General features: G+C 35.0%; 1 protein-coding gene across 1 annotated transcript in view; it reads left to right on the top strand.

The window, feature by feature from the left end:
• The window catches only part of LOC138707358 (cell adhesion molecule Dscam2-like), a 1,214,496-nt gene that overhangs the window by 818,566 nt on the left and 374,712 nt on the right, over positions 1–21,218 (top strand). The window contains exon 4 of the mRNA XM_069836640.1: positions 667–816. Coding sequence (XP_069692741.1) covers positions 667–816 — 150 coding nt within the window. The remainder of the gene's footprint in view (positions 1–666; positions 817–21,218) is intronic.

Raw genomic sequence — 21,218 nt, forward strand, 5'->3', positions numbered from 1 at the left:
TGTGTGTTCGGTTGGGAATACTGAATGTGGAATTTTAGACTTGCCGCGGGTTGGTTTTTTGCGGAAACCAAGCAAATACGCACGATCTCGCACAAAAAAATTAACACTTTTAACGTGTCGTTAAACAATTTTAAGTTTTTAAACAAAGTGTTAACGTGAACCAGAATCAATGAAAATATTGGTAATAGGACCTCTGTTTATTTGACATTTTATACTCAGAATGTCTTTGGAAATAATTTCCTAATTGGCGATAATTTCTCGTGAATCACTCTGTATATGTTAGGTAAAAAGTCAAACTCGATCAATTTTTTACTTGGAATGTTTGTTAATTCAGTTCTTCTCAGTTGGATTTCACTTATTTTCCCTTTTGCAGAAACAAATATTTATTTAGTTTGTTGCTTGTGCTGTAGGTTACATTATACAGACTATACATTTTTCTGTACTGTATACAACACTTCAGGCACATTGCTACGACCCAACTCTGACCTTGATTTACTAATGTGTACCATTCGCATGTCACGCTTTATTTACAGTTGGTTTACACAGAATGTACAATGACCTCTATATGGTTCTGTGATTATAGCCCCCAGTATGGGTTTGAAAAGCAAAAGCCACGCCTCTCGTTACGTGTGTAATTATATTTTGTATCTACTTTGTGTTTTTCAGACGGAAAATACCACATGCTGCCCTCTGGTGAACTGATGATTCTAAATGTCACCGCCAGCGATGCTCTGAGATCGTACCGGTGTCGTACTCACCATCAGCTGACTCAGGAAGCCGTCGTGAGCAGAAATGTGGGGAGAATTCAGTTGACAGGTGAGTGAAATTATTTTTGAGAATTATGCCTCAATGCATTAACGTTACTGCTGCTGTCTGGGATGTGATTCGATCAGAAAAATATTTCAGTATATAGAAAGAGGGAGTTGAAACTTTTGTAGGACAACTCGTATCTCTTTCATTAATTTACATACTGGAATGAAACAAAACAGATACGCCACATAAAGATTTCAGATTAGTATGTACAGTATTTATTCATTAATACAGTCACTAAAAACGCGTAAAAAATATTTCTGCCAACGACTATCCAATCCTTCCGTACGTACGTGAAAGACACATGCTGCTTGATTTATTCTGTGATACTAGATCTGGGCTGTAAGTAGAATGTAAGAGAACATCAAATTTTTCAACTTCGATTTGTCCTCGATTACTGTCGATGTATGTGAAGTCACACAGTTCCGAAGAAGTAGTTTGGTCACAGCTGTCCCGTAAGTGATGAAGAGAATTTATAAACTCTATAAATGTTTAATATTCTTTTGTATATTAATTCAATCACTTTCCGTGACAAATCTTTCTCAATGAGGTGCAGCTTTCAAATCCAATGACCTGCAGTAGATTTATTCAGAGTCATAATGGATCATCGACGAATGTCATTCTGCTGATAGCATATTTTTACATGCAAGAAAGAAACTAGATTGCATCCCTTTGCTCACTAACATACAGTATAGTCACTGCATATTATTGGCAGATCGATGTCCGACATTCAAAATATCAATTTCAATTGCAGTTTTCACGAAAACGTGCTTTCCAGGATGAATTGGAGAACGTTTTCTTGACATTGCTTACTTATGTATAGGTGCAATACTTTCTTCAAAGATACAACAATCAGAAATCAATGGACACTGTAATATGGCTACCAACGTCTTTGTACTGAGATAAGTTGTTTCAAAATAAATTTTACATAGGAAGTTTAATCAATTTGCATAAGCAGTTGCTTCATAAAATTTGCGAAGTTAGCTCGAAAAGATATCCATATCTGTTGGGAAATTTTAAATTACTATTAAACAACGATTCGATAATTTAAAAAAGATGGAAAACCAATATTCACTCTTTGCAAGTTCCTTCGCTCTAGACCAGCGGTGACCAAACTGGGTATCGTGATTACATCGTGAAACCAAGGACATTCATACCGGTAAAGGGAGTTTCCTGTACAGTAGTCGCAAAGAAAACCGGACCGACCCTTGTAGCTGATTTCAGAGCCTTGTTCAATCCAGAGCACAATAGACTGGTAACTAAGACTTTCGTGGTTCGAATCCTGCCTGGGAAAGAAACTTTTTTTGTTCCTTATTCAAATTTCTTCCCAATACTTTTCGATTGCAGGGATATTTTACTACTTAATTAACTTATTATTCCCAGAACATGAATTTTACCAGCAATCGAAAGGTATTGGGAATAAATTTGAATAAGGAACAAATACAAGTTTCCTTCCCAGACAGGATTCTAACCACGAAAGTCTTATTTACCAGTCTATCGTGCTCTGGAGTGAACAAGGCTATGATATCAGCTACAAGGTCGGTCCGGTTTTTTTTTCTACCACTACTGTACACTGTTCATGGCCAATTTATACTTCAATAAATTAATGAAATTGGGTCCATCTTTTAGAATAACCCAGTATTATGTCGAATAGTGTGTTAATTGGCATTGGACACATTATATTTTTAAATATATTTTAGCACTTTTAAAAGTGTTATGAATTGAACTCCAGGCAAAATGTATTAATTTTCGTTTATGTCAGGTTCTGAAGAATGTATTTCCTGTAATTTCTGTTATTCTTGTGAACATTGGAGCAACTCGAAATATTAAAACCAGAAAATTGACAGTGAACCTTCTATGTATCTCATGAATAGAAAGTCGCTTTCATTTGAAAATATTGATGCAGATCTAACACAACAATTAAAAGTGTGACATCAGAGACATAAAATAGGAATGTCGTATTTCCACGAGAAAAATAAGTGCTGTGCAATACAGACTAAGAAATATGAACTGCATAGCTGAATAAATATTTAACATTGAAAAATTAGGTACCAAGGACATGTAAAGCATGGGAACCAGTATTCCCAGTGTTTTCTTCAATGTTCAGGAATCTTCATAACACAATTGAGGAAACCTGGACCCTCCTGTTTTAGCATATGTTAAATTACAGGATTTTCTGCATACTGTTGGGAAGAGAGTAACGAAAATTTTACATCTTATTCTTGGCACTTCAGGCATTCATTTAACAGCGTGCTTCCCACTTTTGAAAAAATAAAGCCCAAGTAATATCCAATTTACAAATTTCTTATAATGTAAATTTTAATATTATTTTTTCCATATTTTCAAAGTTGTCATTCATATATTTAAATTTCTAAAATTGTCTGTGTTAAATCTTGCACCAAGCCATTTTGAATGTTCTCTGAAGTATTTCTAACAATTATAAAATGAGGAAATTCATGTATTTTGTACAGAAAATAGGAACTCGTGGAAAACGTCCTTTAAATTTTAATACATTTTTTCTGCATGATAACACATTGTTCCAAAATTATTTGTTTATAAATGAGTAATATACAGTGAACTCTCCTAAGTTCGACTGAACAGAATTGAAAAGTTCAGTCCAACAAGAGTAGTGAGTGTGGTAGGTGAAATAAACACAAATTCTTATTGGTTATGCATTCCATTCTGCCCGCCCCGAGACTTGTGTATGCGCTTTTAGTACCACAGTGGGTTTCGACAGTTCCGTCTCACAAACGGCACAATTCTCAAATACATGAAAAAGAGTTCACTAATTTAAAATCAGTGAATAAATATGGATGTCCTAAGTAATAAAATATTCTGTTTTCCTTTAACAAAAGTATCACTACAAGACACAGAACCAATTCCCATTCAAATGGCAAATCCATTTCTTAGTGCCCGTATAGGGGCGTGTCTAATTCTCTTACGTAAGCAGTCAGCTATGGGATGACGAACTTGTTTTCTGTCAAACTTAAGAGCTTCCACTGTACTTGTTTCATATCCATTGGAGAAATGAAATTTCAGAATAAAAACCAAAAATAAAAGTTTTACTACTTTTCGAATAACACGAGGTTTGACAATATGTACGCCCTATTTATGTAATAGTCATTTTCAACTGACTAACCTGTGACGTCAGAACGACCTTTCCCTCTCGAAGCAGAGTTGGTAGAGCACGTGAGGGAGGGTAATGTTGTGTCTCCGCTATTTAAACATTTCCATCCCTTCCACTGCCACTACACCTACTTTTCTCTTTTACCTATGATTTCCCTCTCAAGGAGCTCGAGAGCAGTGACGTGTGATGTCACAGAGCCAGCAGTTGGAAATGCCTGATTAAACAGAAGGTAACTTTAAATGAGAATTACGAACTCGTGCATCTCTGCACCGGAAGAAGATTAATCTATTTTGATTGAGTAATAGCAGTGTGAACAGAAAGCCCTTTAAACTTTCCGCGTCAACACCGTCGTTTATACCAAACTTCTACTTTGATTTGCTGAGGTTTAGGTCTATACCTAGTCCAGCAGCTTGGATTTAGCACTGCGTCTCTGTGGACTGTGTGGTTGTTTGTGGCACTTGGATGCGCGACTGAAGGAAAGCTCGTTAATGCGTGTGAGCAGAATTCCGAGGAAATCATTTTGTGTTGTTGACTCTTTCTTCATAATACATGGATTTGGGACGTAGATTATGATATTTGACATTTTAATTCCTTTTGAATTCATAACCTACGTATAAATTTGCTAGAGTGACATTTTCATTTAGTTCTATAATACATTCAGACGCACAATTGAACAATCAGAAAATAAATACCGTATTAGGGGTATTGAAATAAATATTCTACTACAAATTTAATAAAGAAAACACTTTCTCGCACTAACACCACAGTGTAGTATATACAGTCACGAAGCTTGAGTTGCGAGGGTGCTAGGAACAATTGACTGTGCCGGTACTATTTCGCATTGTCTGTAATGAGGCGATATTAGCGATCCTAGTGGTTAGCAACTATCTATGGATGCATATTTTGTTAAATAATGTGCGTCCATGTTTAATAAATTAATCAGATAAACCAGAGCAATTACTTACGTATTAAGAAACTTACATTATGTTGTAGTCATACACTGATTATATTGTTAAAAGGATATGGATCAGTGATGAAATAAAATTGCATCGTCAGGAAATTAATCAGATAAACCAGACAAATTATTTCTGTAAAGAAACACATGTATTACTGTATTTTCTCTTGTAGTTACACATTGATAATTTCATTGTTAAAATGACATTAATTTCAAGATTAAATAGAATAACATCATGAAGTAAGCAATCATACAAAACAGACTACTTACTTATAGAAAGTCAGGAACGTATTTTCCGTAGAACGAAAAGCTTAATAATTGACTAACGAACATGATTCCGAATGAGGTCTTATTAATAGAGTGCATACACTTTATCTTTCCACGCTCCCACTCGCATGAGGGCAGACCCCTCTATTTGCGCTAGCGTCGAAAGGTAAAATGTATGCACTATAGAAACATAGACTATACATATATATATATATATATATATATATATATATATATATATATATATATAAGCAACCAGCGTGGTTCAGTCGGTTAAGGCGCTTGTCTGCCAGTCTGAAATTGCGCTCGGGCGCGGGTTGGATCCCCGCTTGGGCTGATTACCTGGTTGGATTTTTTCCGAGGTTTTCCCAAACCGTAATGTGAATGCCAGGTTATCTATTGCGAATCCTCGGCCTCATGTCGCCAAATACCATCTCGCTATCACCAATCTCATCGACGCTAAATAACCTAGTAGTTGATACAGCGTCGTTAAATAACCAACTAAAATAAAAATATATATCAGTGGTAAATAATAAAATATGAACAGAACATTAAAAATTATTACAGACTTTAAATGTAGATACAGTTACTATTTAAAAGAGTAACATAAAAATCAGGATCCGGCAAAATGATCTCTCCGATTAGAAACATAAATAACAAGAGTAACATAGATCCTTTTCAAAATTTTATTTTAGCATCTTGCAGAAGAATGTTTGCCATTTTGACATCACTTTGTTTTAAAGATAATATCTTTCAACTTCTAGCCCTCACCAAGCTATACATTCTTCAAACAGTGACTGTGCGTCCTTCTTCCTCAAAAAACATGACTATTATTTCAAATTGTGCAACAGCACACCAAACAGTATCACGCTAGCTGTGGAGAGATCGCTGATGCATTTATGGAGGGTTTTCAGGGGACCAATATGGAATGTTTTGTTTGTTGACGCAGGCCGACAAATCAAAATGAGCTTAGTCATTACTAGGGAGCGGATTTTTATGTGCTAAAAAATTTAAATATATTTATTTTTATGTGCTAAAAAGTACAAAAATATTTGCTAACAATAATTTTTTTTTAAATATGACAAAAATACCTTACTTAGCTTGGAAAAAAAAATGTTACTATGTACTCACCAACCACACTTGAGTGCTAGTAGTTGGCCGAGAATTGCAGTGAACAACAAAGGTCATTTCCAAATTCTCCATCACAAATGCATGCCGATTATCTCTGAACAATGACTTATACTGTGAAAACGATCTTTCCACGTCACAGGACGTCAGACGTGCATATTTAAAAAGAGGAATGTCACAAACACCATCAGTTTCACCTACAGGAACATCCTCCAATACTTGAGCAACTTTACACATTTTTTTATATCCACTGTTTTTCCCAAACACATTCTGGAATTTGTCTCTTTAGTACTTGTACTTCTGAACCTGGTAGCGATACTAGTTTAATTTCCAAGGCACGCACCTCCCTGTTTCAGACAACAGGTTTTTGGATGTGTCGAGTTTTTTATGGTGTCACACAAAAAGCTTACATTTGCTAATAGGAAAGCCAAATCGTTTTTTAAATAACCATCTTTCAGTATATCTTGAAGGATATCGATTGACGAAGCCCGAAAACAGGGAATCACAACAAGACGTATTGCCTTACTTGATGGACATGAACGAGAGGCGAGAGATTTGTTTAAATTAAATAATGTTCATACCCGAGCACTTATCTGTTGTGTTTCACAAACAAAGCGTGGAATGAAATCATCTTTAGCAACAATAAACATTCCTAATTACGTGTTGCAAGATCTCTCCTTCTTGTCCACTTTAATGTATTCTGTAATAATAACATTGATATGCTGCCTAGCAGTTCTCAGGACTTGTGGCGATACTATTACAAAAATGGATCACGGATGCACCACACAGCTTAGAAACACGAAGCAACCAAGAATTCTTAAAAAGATAGGCTAACGTATTTCTGAGTGACATAAATGATTTAGTTTTAAAATGTTTAAAAGTTCTTGTAAAACAATTATTTAAGTGAAAATCCTCCAAGATTTATGTGTTTATAATAGATTTCCTGAAAATATATATTTACATAATTTTTTTAATGAAAATATGTGTTTTTATGTGAAATAAAAATCGAGTTTTAAACTTGAAACTTCATGTTCGGAATTTTTAACTTTGTTAATTGTGTTTTATCACACGCAAAAAGAATATTTAATTACTTAGAAATCCGCTCCTTAGTCATTACTGAGCACAAAAGCTTCACCTGGAACATTTTCCAATATGGTCTCCCAAGCATCTTGGCGGTTGAGCCAGTCACGTTGCCGAAGTTCCTGAACCACCATAACTTTATAGGGATGGAACTTGAGGTCTAGGTGTAAGATTCATCTCACATTCCAATCACTTATTATTCCCAATACTAGAGCATGTTTAATGGCTGAACGTCATCGTGGAGATGTGGTGACAGTTGATAGGAGATAGGATGTTGCGCAACAGTATCACTTTAAAAACATAATGCGATAAGAGTTTTGTTATGCAATATTAGTTACAGTTAAAACATATACAGCACCTAGATAACTTTGCTTTGTACAGGGACATCATTTTATTTTTACTTCAATTTTTATTGTACCTGAGTTTTTGAATGTACTTCACTCCCACCCCTTCTTCTAAGGAAGTTCCAACTCCACACAGAACCAAGACCGCAGATACTAAGCAGTACTGAGTTACTGAGTATACTACGTTCCAGAAATATGTTCGCGTTTTCCAGTGACGAAAGAGCTTTCAATATTGAATCATATTTTCGCACAGGTACTGTCCGTTTGCCTACGTCACATCCCGATTTCCCCCACCTGCTTCTGCTCGCCCCTCTGTAATAGCTGGGGTGTCTTAGCTCTTTTCTGAAAACATTAATTTCTCTTAGGAATTGGAAGTTTACGTAATATTATACAGCTGTTTAATTTAACTTAAATAAAAGGGCCTCGTTAAGTAATTAACTGTCACGTGATTTACTCCCTTTCTACAATCCTGCGGCATAACCACTTGGACGGACAGTAGATAGCATGTCTGAGTAATTTTATATTTTCGGGTCGGGCAGAAGTGAAGATTGAATTTACAGTACGTAGAGTAGGTACAGAATTATTTCAACATGAGTTACTAGTAAGAAGGACGAAACTGGCAATTGGAATTAGATGCAATAGTCTATAGTGCGATAATATGCACAAAAGAACTGAAGCCTGTATCGAAATGAACGGCCACCATTTTCAAAATTGTGTTTACAGATTCATATTATGATTATTTTTCAATTTAACTTCTTTCTCTATATTGTACGCTAATGTGATAGAGACAGTGTAATATACACTGCATAATGAATACGTTCGCATGGATAACTCACTTCGTGAGTAAAATCACTTATTCTTAATACAGTACTGTACTTTGATTAAGGAAAAACCTAATGAAAATTGTCAAAATCAAAATCGCGATACTTCCTAGTTTACGTAAATGGATGAACTACTTTTCTTCCTTCCTATACCTAGTAGAGTGATTTGTGTTTTACGCCAGTATCATCGAACTCCACTCTTGGAGGGGGGAGCAAGCGGTTTTTCCGGTTCTCTAAAGGTATAGACAGGTTAATATTAAAAATATTAGTAAAAATAAAATGATGTCCCTGTACTATAATATTGTTGTGATTAATATATTGATTACTTTTACAAGGCTAAAGATACCATCAATATCAATTCCAACTTATCATGTGATACTCAATCTCTTTCTTTTGAATATCACTTTCTTTATGAATGATGTGTTTCATTCACTTAGTACAGTATAATTGTACTACTATGGAATTTATGTGAATATTCCTTCTTAACTCTTTATTATGTTATTAATGTTTAAAACACAACTGCAATATTAAAAAGTTGGTGTTAGTAGGCTACTTTTGTTTCGCAGACAATATACTCGGTCACAATATGACAACACGCTAGAAATACCACTGCACACATCATCTCTCTATTCTTCGTCTTTCACTGTTGCTACTTCTCGTCACTGGAATTCTCTGCCGCCTGAAGTCAAGGGCTGCCGAACTTTAATTTCCTTTAAATGTAAATTAGAAAAGTATGTTATGATGAGTTGCCAGACCTAACGTGTTGCAAATGTGTTCCACTGTATTTATTATTATTATTTTTTCTTATTTTTATTATCTAAATCATGTTTATTTATCACTTAACGCCAATATGTATCCCACTGTGTTGTTTTTTTTTATTATTAATCTATTTTTTGTGTACATTTCATTGAATTGTCGCTTTCTGATTTAATTATGTAAATCCTATTTAATTGTAATCTAATACTAATATGTATACTAATGTGTTTATTTTTTATTTTTACTGTGTACATTTTTCTTGTTTTATTGAATTATCGGCTTCTGTTTTTATGTGATTTGCATTTGATTCTAACAAATTAATATGTATTTCACTATGTTTATTATTATTTTATGAGGTAAATTTTATGTAACTACCTCTTTTGATCTCATTATATAATCAGTATGTAATTACAGTACTTAATTCTGATCAAGTTTTATGATCAACTGTGTAAGCAATTTTTAATCCTGGTTGAGTGTAAGAGAAGGCCTTAAGGCCTTAACTCTGCCAGGTTAAATAAAGCCATTATTATTATTATTATTATTATTATTATTATTATTATTATTATTATTATTATTATTATAGAAAATAGTTTGTACACCACTGTTTTCTTCATCCAACAGGCTGCTTATTCAAATGCGTGAGTGATGTCAAAGCAAGCGCATTTTTCTGACCTTGACGTCGTGCGCGGGCATCAAGCGCTAAGTATGGAAAGAGGAAGGGTTGTGTATATGAATAAGCAGCCAGTTGTTTTGAGAAAAAAGTGGTCCACAAACCTCAAACGGAACGCGAAATTTTATGTCGTTATTTTTATATGGCTTCTTTCTGTTTGATATTATCTATATTGTCTGTAAAACAAACGTACTAACACTGATTTCTTAATATTGCACTGGTGTTTTAAACTTTAATGACATAATAGAGAGTTAAGAAGGAATATTCACTTAAATTCCATAGTAGTATAATTATACTGTATTAAGTGAATGAAACACATCATTCATAAAGAAAGTGATATTTCAAAGAAAGAGATTGAGTATGACATGATAAGTTGGAATTGATATTGATGGTATCTTTAGCCTTACAAAAGTAATCAATAAACTAATCAAAACAATATTACAATACAAATCTAGGTACTGTATATGTTTTAAGTGTAATTAATATTACATAACAAAACCCTTATAGCATTATGCTTTTAAGGTGATTTGGTGCGCAACTTCCTATCATCAGAATATTAAATTATTTTCTCGAAATCTGCTGAAGTTATAGAGCTGACATTTTTACAACACATGGGCACGTATCTTTTGCTTATGATGTAAAAGTTGTTGTTTTGTTAATTCATTTCCTTACAAACAATTTCCATGCGAATATTTTCAAAATTTTCAATACACTATCTTCAGTAATACATATAATTTAAACGGTATATTAGATTTACGAAAACATTCTGTAAGACTACTAAATAAATAGGCCTATATCTGAAAATTTCACTTTTCTATAAAAAAAGTTGAGAAAATATTTATTTTGAATAAAAAAAAAATCAAACTTGTAAAAAATGAGTATTAAAATTAAAATTTACATTCTCATAATGCAATTATACGTCTCAGGCAAATCTAAAAATTAACATGGATACAGTTGTAATAAGTTCTCTTCCCTTTATGTATTGAATCAGTGCTGGCCATCTCTGAATATAGCTGACCAACCGGTATATACTATCTCTTTCCTCTCTCTCTCTCTCTTTCCTTTCCGCTGTAAAGCGCTCAGGCTCTCCCGAGCTCTAAAGCGTGCGCTTGCTTTTATGGGCTTCAATTGACATACCTGATATACGTAATCCTTATTCCTTCCATACCTAGCGCTTAATGCCCGCGCACGACGTCGTGGTCAGAAAAATGCGCTTGCTTTGACATCACTGGCGTAGGTCCTAAACGACTCGTCTGAGAAAATGGGACCCATTATCCCAGAGAGTTTGTTCCAGTGATTCTGAATCACCCGGTAGAGGGTAAAAAACAGTGATCCCGGCTGTCCTTTAGTTGGGTACTGTGGTTGAATTTCTTTCATGTACGATGAGTGACTCGTACATTGGTAGCTTGCACTGTGATCGTTCTCTCGGGTTTCTGTCCGCGAATCTCAGATATCACGGCAAGCAAGCATTGTAACCACTCGACAAAGACGACGATGGGACACTTGAAAATGTCAATTTTAGTGCAAGCTTCGTGTTACCGGTTCCCATGTTCGATATTATGAGAAATGCAGAATGTAGCGAGACGTACTCTGCAGAGATATCAAAGAGGGGAAATAAAAAGCAAAGCTTATACATTTTTAACGTAAAAGCTGCCTCTCTGTTCTACCACTCGTCTCGTTAATGAAATCCTGTCGACCAGATCAAACGACACGAGATGTGAAACTTCATTTGCATCGGTCAACATTTACGCGCGCTGCTTCATCTCACGGTAGCGCTGTGCAAACAACATGGAAGCGGCAGTGGCGTTCTCGGCAGGGATGTGGAAGGAACCGCCGCCACGCCGCGCATTGCGCCGTTTGATGAAGGAACTTGGAAACAGAAATTTCAGTCATGACATCTGACTTCCAGGATTAACTCTCCAACAGATATTAGTTCGGTTTGCTACTGAGCTAGGACATGCGTATGGGCTATTCCATATGAAATCGATCAGTAAAAAACCTCGCATTTTTAATACTCTAATTTTTTCCCTATTTATACAGGGACATCATTTTATTTTTACTTGCATTTTTATTGTACCTGCATTTCTGAATGTACTTCACTCCCACCCCTTCACTAATGTCCTTGCTCCCGTCAGACACAAACTTACGGCCGCTGTTGCGTTCGAAGTCTTCAAGCAGTGAAGTAAACACTGCAGTGTATAGTGTGTTTCAGAAATATGGTTGCGTTTTCTATAGAAGAAAGAACCTATATTAATAATATCGTACTAAAAAAATTATATTCAAGAAACGATAAATTCAATTTCAGAGAATATGCTTCAAAATGTTTTTAATAATATGCGTAAAGAATTGAAGCCTGCATTGTAATGAACGGCAACCATTTTCAGCAACTTGTTTAAAAATTCAAATTAGCTTATTTTGAATTGAGGTGGCTAGAAGCAAAGGAATGCTAGTGACATTTGTAATAACATGAGTTAAGTGCTAAAGTATCTAAAATTTTAGTGGCAGAGGGATATTTTAATCTCATCACACATTAAAATTTAAATAAAAATTTCACAGATTTTACGAAAGCTTAAATATATAAACCCCATTTTCTCAAAAGTAACTTAAGTGCACTTACTGCTCTTTACTTATGACCCCCTAAATTTAAATGCACTCTCTATATTGTATGTTAACACCAATAATTAATATGCTAAGTACAGCAGACATTACATAACGAACATAGCCGCCTGAAAAGTTGGGTTTTTGAAAAAAAAAATGTTACTACTCTACTGTATTTTGATAAATTCCATAAAAGTGATGATCAAACTGAAAATCGTAATATCGTATTTCCATACAACATAAATGGATACACTACTTTTCTCTCCTCCTATAGCTAGTAAAATGATTTGTTTACATATTGCACTAGTAACATCAAACTCCTGTAATGGAAGGGGGGTAACAGTGTTTCCGAGTATAGCCAGGTTAATGTTAAAAATGTTGGTAAAAATAAAGTGATGTCCCTGTACAAGGTGCTGACGACAGTGCATTTTCAAAAATATACTATCGAAAGTCAAACGGTTTTCGTACTATTGAGCGACAAATTTGCGTATTTTATAAAAACAAGCCTCTTTCAGCGCTCAGAACTCTGGAACCGTTTACTGCAGAACATTGAACGGGAGCTCATTTTGAAGCTGACATTTGGTAGATTACGTTAAGAAGTAATCCTTATTTTTATTGTATACAGAAAGACAGATAATCTGGTTTTACTTACTTTTAGGCTTTTTGCCCATTTGTAAAAACGTAAAAAATATTGAGAAAAAACCTTGCATTATTAAGAGGAATTCGGCATTGTTTTCTTAGTGGCTCGGCAATAAGTTCCGAGGGTATTAAATAAATTATATTCACACGCCTAGACTAGAACGGCGCAGTACCGCACGAACTGGCCGAGAGATGAAGATAAGCGAGCATTGGGCGTCATTTTACTCCTGTGTTTATGAAAACTTGTGATAAAGCTAGTCCAGCTATGCGCTACTAGACGAAACATCACGTGTTTATGTCTTCTGGCCTTGCTTGCCTAGGCTAGCTCCCGCCTCACAGTCAGCTGGTTAGTTCACGCGCGTACTATTTATTTTCTTTATTAGATATTTTCAATACTTTCTTATCAACGGTGCACCAGTAAAAATATGTGTTTATTTGTACTTTCAATGCGGAATCTAACCATATATTTTAAAAATATTTTTTCGTGGGCAAAGGCGTCTCAATGAAGAAAAATCTAAATTTCTCCATTTCCATAAAAAGTAAGAAAAACTGTTTACATGTCAATATAAACTTTAACATCACAGGATCAAAATAAATCTTTATTTTGATTACTTGGTGAAAGGGTTTCGGAGCCGCAACAGTTTAAAGTTGCTAATTTTATGAAAATACGATAAATTTAAATATTTTTAATTTAAACACTATGAAGTTCTGATGCCTCAAACTTTGCACAAAGCATTGTATCACAGTTGTCAACGGACAGAAAAAATTTCATTGTATTTAAAAATTGCAAGGTCAATTTTCTCTATATTTCGGTCGATTTGAGATGGAATAGCCCGTATGTAGTCTAATCCAGTTCTACTCAGGACATATTACAAGATTTGTTCTGTACTGTGGTTTAGGATGCTCATAGTACAGTAGAATTCCTGTTTCCAAATTACAGTATTTGTTCCACATGTACGACATTGTATTGTTTGAAAAAATAAAGCAAGTTGCAAGCAGAAATTTAGTGGATTAATGAGAATTTTAAAATAATATATTATAATATGTTTATATTAGTATTGTACTACAATACCAAAACATAAAATCACGAATTTTATTAATACTTAACCCCTAAACATATAGCTAATAATTATTATCAAATACGATGTTTTTTTTTCTTGGCACTATTATCTTATTTTCCTCAAATGATATTTTTACATTAATCATGTAATTGCAACCCGTTCCTCAATAACTGTTTCATAATAAATAATTTCTCTTACCACGTAGAAATATACATTTAAGAGAAAACAAGTCTGTCATTAGACGAACTGGCGTGACTAATAGAACTTTGAAAGCAACTGAGAAGTCACACCTGCTTTAATGCCTAACTGTTATGTTTTGCTCAACTTTGTGAAATGTTCTGTGTGGCCATCATGCTGCAACCACATGCGTTGCCTTACCGCCAAAGGAACCTCCTTCAGTAAAGGAAGCGGCAAACGCCATTGAACTCTGAACATTACTCACAGCAACGATCCATTGCCAGTGAGACTCTCTCAAAGTTTCCAGGGTTAGCACGTATCGACTCCACTGCATCTAGAATCCTCTTTCTTAGGTCCTTCTCATCATTTATAAGAGTGGCGTACACTAATACACACTTTTGAACCCATAAGAACTACATCAGGCTGGTGAGGTTAGGAGATCTTGGTGGCCAAGCAACAGTCCCGCTACTGCAAAAACACCTGTATGGACAGACATTCTCCAGGAACGCACTGACTTGTGTGAAATACTTTGCGTGGTCAGCATGATGCAAACACATGTGTTGATTTACTGCCAAAGGAATCTCATCCAGTAATGGGAGCGGTGTTTCTTGGAGAATGTGCAGGTAGCTTTCGCCATTGGGACGGACTGGAAGTAATATGGGACCAACCAGCGCACAGTGTGCAATCACGCAAATCTAGCTGGACAAAATTAATAACTTCTCTCCATTCCAATGGATTGTTATGAAACTTTGCACAAACCTTATAAATAGCACATATTTTTTGTGTACAAACTCTGACTGTATTTGTGTACGAGGAACTACCACTTTATAGAGGGTGGTTTCAGAATAAAATAATAACTTCTCTCCTATCTAACAGATTTTTATGAAATAGTGTACGGAAGTTATAGGTAGCATATATTTTTTGTGTACAAACTATATTTACGGTTCCATAAGTGGAAGTACCCTTTTACAGAGAGTGCATTTACGCAAAATTAATTTCTCTCCTACATAACAGATTTTTATATGAAACTTTGTACTGGAGTTACAGGTAGCATGTATTTTTATGTACACATTTTGATTACATCTGTATGCTACCTTTAGGCTTAATTGTTGTACGAAGTTTCATAAAAAATATTATATAGGAGAGAAGTTATTAATTTTGTTTAAATGGACCACTATAAAGGATCAATTCCTATTATGAAACTTAATCAGATTTTTTGGACAAAAAATAAAATATTCAACCTGTAAATTCTGTATAAAGTTTCATAAAAACTGTTAGATAAGAGTGAAGTTATTAATAAAATTTTGTTTGAATGCATCCGCTATAAAGGGGTAATTTTCTTGTGCAAACGTAATCAGAGTTTGTACACAAAACATATGTGCCATCTGTAAGGCGTGTACAAATTTTCATAACAATCCGTTGGGATGCAGGGAAATTATTAATTTTGTCCAGCTAGTGATTTACGTTCTGATTCACTGTGCGTTTGTTAAAGTTAGATACTAATGTGTGCAATGTATTTTTAACCTGAAGTTCGATGTCATGTGAATAATTTTGCAGGCCTAAAACATTCACATGTGTTAAAAAGCTTCCTTATTCCATGATTCTTTTCAGCTATTAAGCCAAATATGGAACAGTTACCGTATGCCTCACCACTGAAAAAAGTAATTACTGATAAATGCACAAGAACGCGCAAACTTTAAAACATCGATTCAACACTCTAAATGATTCTGTATTGAATGGTAAAAGAATTGTTGTAAACGGACGTCACCGGTTATATTAAAGCTCACATTATATTTGGAGAACTTTAAGATAATATTTTTTTTTTCAATTGTAAAGTTTAAACTCTTCTTTAAGAAAAAGAATACTTACAAACTTGTAATTGAAGTTACATTAGTAAGAACGTACCTATCTGAACAGATTCAATATCTCACAACACAAGAAATCATTAATAATTGGCTCTTTTTCACCTACATAGTAAACCTCTCTGTCTGCGACTGAACAGGAGCGAGAAGTATCAGGAAGAACTCATTGTTCATACTCTGCTAAATATAGCTTACCGCTGATAAAACAGTAAAAGCTATTTCTCACAACATTCTTCAAATGTTAAAGAACATGAATTCATATTCGCCTATGCCTAACTAAAGAAGTCGAAATTTGATTTTTGTGCACCAAAACTGGGAAAATTGCACATTGTGCAAGCGTTTCAGCTGAACAGACAGCACTCCCGATTCTAACTCTATCGAGCTAACATAATAGCCCAAATCCAACTCTAATTTCTTCTGGAAGCGTATTTGTTTTGACCTCTCCTACCAGCCATTAAATTTAGTACATGCACTTCTGGGACACTCGGTATAGGCCTATCAGTGATGTGAAGTAGGGGTCGGCAAGATTATGTCGACTCTAATATCAAATTCGGAATAAAATCTAAAAGAAAAGAGAAACACGATGTAAAACTTTCGCTTTTACTAACGTTAGAGCACCTGTTCCCCAGTGGTAAAAATTCAACAAATAAATTTCCCAACTTTTGTCGTCTCTATTAGTCGAGTCGATAAGTACAGACCGATTATTTAGTCCTGACAGCTCAGCGACGCGAAAGAGGGGAAGTAATAGGAGTAGTGGGGAGAGCTCCGGAGTAGAGATAAGGGCGAACGGTCGGTAAAGGAATGCAGTACAGATTAACTGTACTAGAAAAACATACCGCTCTACCGCATGCGTGACATCCGATCGCTCCGAAGGCAAGCGAGTGACTAACCCAAACACCCCTTGGCGTAACTAAATGGAATCGCCTGACCCAGGCGCACATCTCCGGCGACTCTCAGGACTAAATAGTCGTTACTGTAACTCTGAAATGTTGAAAATTTCTGTAATTGTGGAACTTTTAAAATACCACAAACTCTTTCAGTTTTTTTATTTTTATTTTATTGTATTGGTTATTTTACGACGCTTTATCAACATCTAGGTAATTTAGCATCTGAATGAAATGAAAGTGATAATGCCGGTGAAATGAGTCCGGGGTCCAGCACCGAAAGTTACCCAGCATTTCCTCGTATTGGGTTGAAAAAACCTCAACCAGGTAACGTGCCTCAACCGGGATTCGAACCCGGGCCACCTGGTTTCGCGGCCAGACGCGCTGACCGTTACTCCACATATGTGGACAACTCTTTCAGTACGCTTTAAAAAATGTTGATAGCTTTAACTATACGTGCCTTCCCTGATGATGGCATCGACATATGGCTCAGAAAAGTTAAATTTACTACATTTATAACAGGGTGTAACCCCCCCCCCACACACACAAAATCTGTCACAACGTAGAGTACGACGAAAGCCTGAAATCATATCCAGTCATTAATGTATTCCATTGCTCCATTCGAACAAAGTCCGTAAAGCCTGAATATTGCTATATTCGGAGGCTTTTAAAGATATGCTCGCGTTTCAGAAAAATGCTCAATTTTAGCGTTGTACCAATATTGTTTTGATATCTCGTTAATATTGAGCTGATGTGAGAATGTTTCGACGGCTGCATAAGCAATCAGTTGTATTGTATTTAACTGTTGTGTGCCTTTCGCATAACTTAATTAGCAATTGAGATACAACAGCCTTTTTTTGTTAAGGTTGGCTTCACTCGTAGGCGAATCAAGAGTAGCAGCAATCTATGAAAGGGCTTTTCTTTATTGGAGAAATAATACTTCTTTGTTTTGCCTCCTGAATGCCATTTTCTCCTGCTATGAAGTATTGTTCGTTTTGTGACTTTTCATTCTCACGAACATGTAAATTGATAATACTTCATTTAACGTCCTCTCTGAAGTAAAGAGTCAATTCAGACACGGTTAATTACCACAAAGCTACAATAAAAATGGTATAATTAGAATATCTTAAGAGAAACATAAATAGGCCCACTCGAGGAAAGCCTGCGTTTTGTTTAATCGTATTTAATGTTTATTAATTGTTGTACTCAGCTAATACCTCTAGATGTCATGAAAGAATATAGTTCGTTCAAATGCTATTGGCCTATGCTACATCGGTATGACGGTATATCATAGTTGCGCCACGAAGAAATCAGGTATCAGAATGGTCATGGCACAGTTACTCCCCGATGAGCATAGTACACACGAAAGTGTTTGTCATATAATAAATAAATTACTTAAAATATTATAGTGGTACATGCATTTTTAAGAACATCTGCCTATTTTCCCGCATCTGAATTCCTCGATCACGTGGTTTAAAAAAAGGAACCCATCGATAATCACTGCATAAACAGTAGAAAAACAGTCAATAAAGTACTGCCAATTTCAAGGTGTTAGTTTTAATGGTAGACTATCCATAATAACTGCATAAACAGTAGAAGAACAGTCAATAAAGTACTGCTAACTTCAAGGTGTTCGTTTTAATGGTACGCTATCGATAATAACTGCATAAACAGTAGAAAAACAGTCAATAAAGTACTACCAAATTCATGGTGTTCATTGTAATGGTAGGCTATCGATAATATCTGTATAAACAGTAGAAAACAGTCATTAAAGTACTGCTAACTTCAAGATGTTCATTTTAATGGTGGGTTATCGATAATAACTGCATAAACAGTAGAAAAGTAGTCAATAAAGTACTGCCAACTTCATGGTGTTCATTTTAATGGTAGGCTATCGGTAATCACTGCATAAATAGTAGAAAAACAGTCAATAAAGTGCTGCCAACGTCATGGTGTTCATTTTAATGGTAGGCTATCGATAATCACTGCATAAACAGTAGAAAAACAGTCAATAAAATACTGCCAACTTCATGGTGTTCATTTTAATGCTAGGCTATCGATAATAACTGCATATACAGTAGAAAAACAGTCAATAAATTACTGCTAACTTCATGGTGTTCATTTTAACGGTATCGATAATGGATATTAAATCGAATAAGAAATCAATAACCTTGATTGATTACGAGGCTCGAGTTTCCATAATGTCTTTTTTCTACCTATTAAATCGGGGCGCAACAATGCCATGATTATTTTTTCTACCTAATGGGAACGGGGCGCAAGTATGCCCACAAAACAAGGACACTATTTTATCTGCTGCATTTTATCATGCCCTACCCCGGTATCGAATCCCCTTTCCTTCGGCGAGAAAGTGTTAACTATCACTAACATGATGTAATCCAACAACGCTGTATTTTCACAAAGCACCAAAGTTTGCTAAGCTTGTCTCAAAATGGTGCAAGGCAAGCGCGTGACAGTGTACGGCTAGGACACAGACATACAAGAAAGATGAATCTCCAGTCCGTTCTCAGAGAAAATAACCTGAGTTCTTGCACGTTATCAAGCATTTTAGCAGATTTAAACAAAGCAATAATAACACAGGTCTCGAAATTAAATTTTGGTTCAAGGCTTTTAATATCCAAGGTAGATTTTGATGAATTGTTGGCTTCTGTTAAAGGATCTAAAGTCAGATTTTTGCATATCGTCGTTGTTCCTGCAATAACTCCTATGTGCAAAATATACAATTTTTCAGTAGGAAGAAAAAAACATTTATTTATCCTACGGCAGCCGTACATAGGGGATTGTGAATTCTTACATATTCGAAACAAAGAAGTACAATTACCAGAGACCGGAACTTTGGCAGAATGCCTTTTTAAATGTGCTAAATCTATCTTCATTTTCAAAGTAAATCTATACGAATTATACCTTTGTGATTGAAACGTCACAGTTTTATGTTGCCCTCTTCTGCCTTTTTTAAATATAAATGCCTAATTTACAAAATAAATGCTTTTTTATCTTTATTTCATTATTTATCTATTATTTATTAATTTATTATTAAAATTGCCTAAAGGTATATTTTAATGTATTTTTATAAACGCTACAATGAAAGTGACTTCACCGAATGATATTATTGTATTTCAATCAGTTCATATTCTCTTTCCAACAATGAGTGCTGCCGTGGAAAAAATGTATAACATTAAGCGTTTTAATTATCGCTTGAGTTTTTTTGACAAGGCAACAATGAGTGCGGGTCTAACGTTATTTCTAACGGTTATTTTTCTTTCAGTTTTCATTGCGACGTTGTTGTAGCTAGCTAAATATTTCATATCGCAACATATCAGTACAACCAAACACAAAAATGCACTTTCCGAGGCTACTGGGAAGAAGATTTCTTTGCTTCCAACAGTAATTGCAATATCGAGTCGAAAATCTCAATTTGCATTCGACTTATGTAAAGCTTTTCTTCCTGCCGAAATCCCTTTGTGGAAAGTGCAAGGTTGTGGGTCTAGTGCAAGGTTTTTGTAAGTACCTTTTATTACTTATTATAATGCCTTTTGCTTGCCTATTTTAGCTATTTATGATGCCTTTCTGCCTGCCTATTTTAATTATTCATAATGCCTATACTTCCGGTCTCTGATAATTACATATATGAGATTTTATCATTTGCTGTATAACTATTTAAGTTGTTTTATAGAGCAAAAATCTGAAAATCGATAAATATGTCACATAGGAGTTATTGCAGGAATAACGACGATATCACGTATGAAAAAATTGTTATAATGATTTGAAGAATTGTCATATTTATAGCTCCATTCATGCAATATTAACACATTTATATAAATAAATGAAGTAATCATTGAAAATATCTATAAAATAAACAAAATCAAACAGCACTATCTTGTTCATAATTCACAATTTATGTTCAACTCATTCCAAGTCTCATGCAGACACTTTATTTTTCAATACAGCTTCCTCTTCATCTGAAAGTTCTGTCTTCAAGATTGTCTTCTATGTTGCAGCTCCAGATTGTCTCTTTTCATAG

Source organism: Periplaneta americana, chromosome 10 (genome assembly GCF_040183065.1).
Source record: "Periplaneta americana isolate PAMFEO1 chromosome 10, P.americana_PAMFEO1_priV1, whole genome shotgun sequence".
Lineage (NCBI taxonomy): Eukaryota > Metazoa > Arthropoda > Insecta > Blattodea > Blattidae > Periplaneta > Periplaneta americana.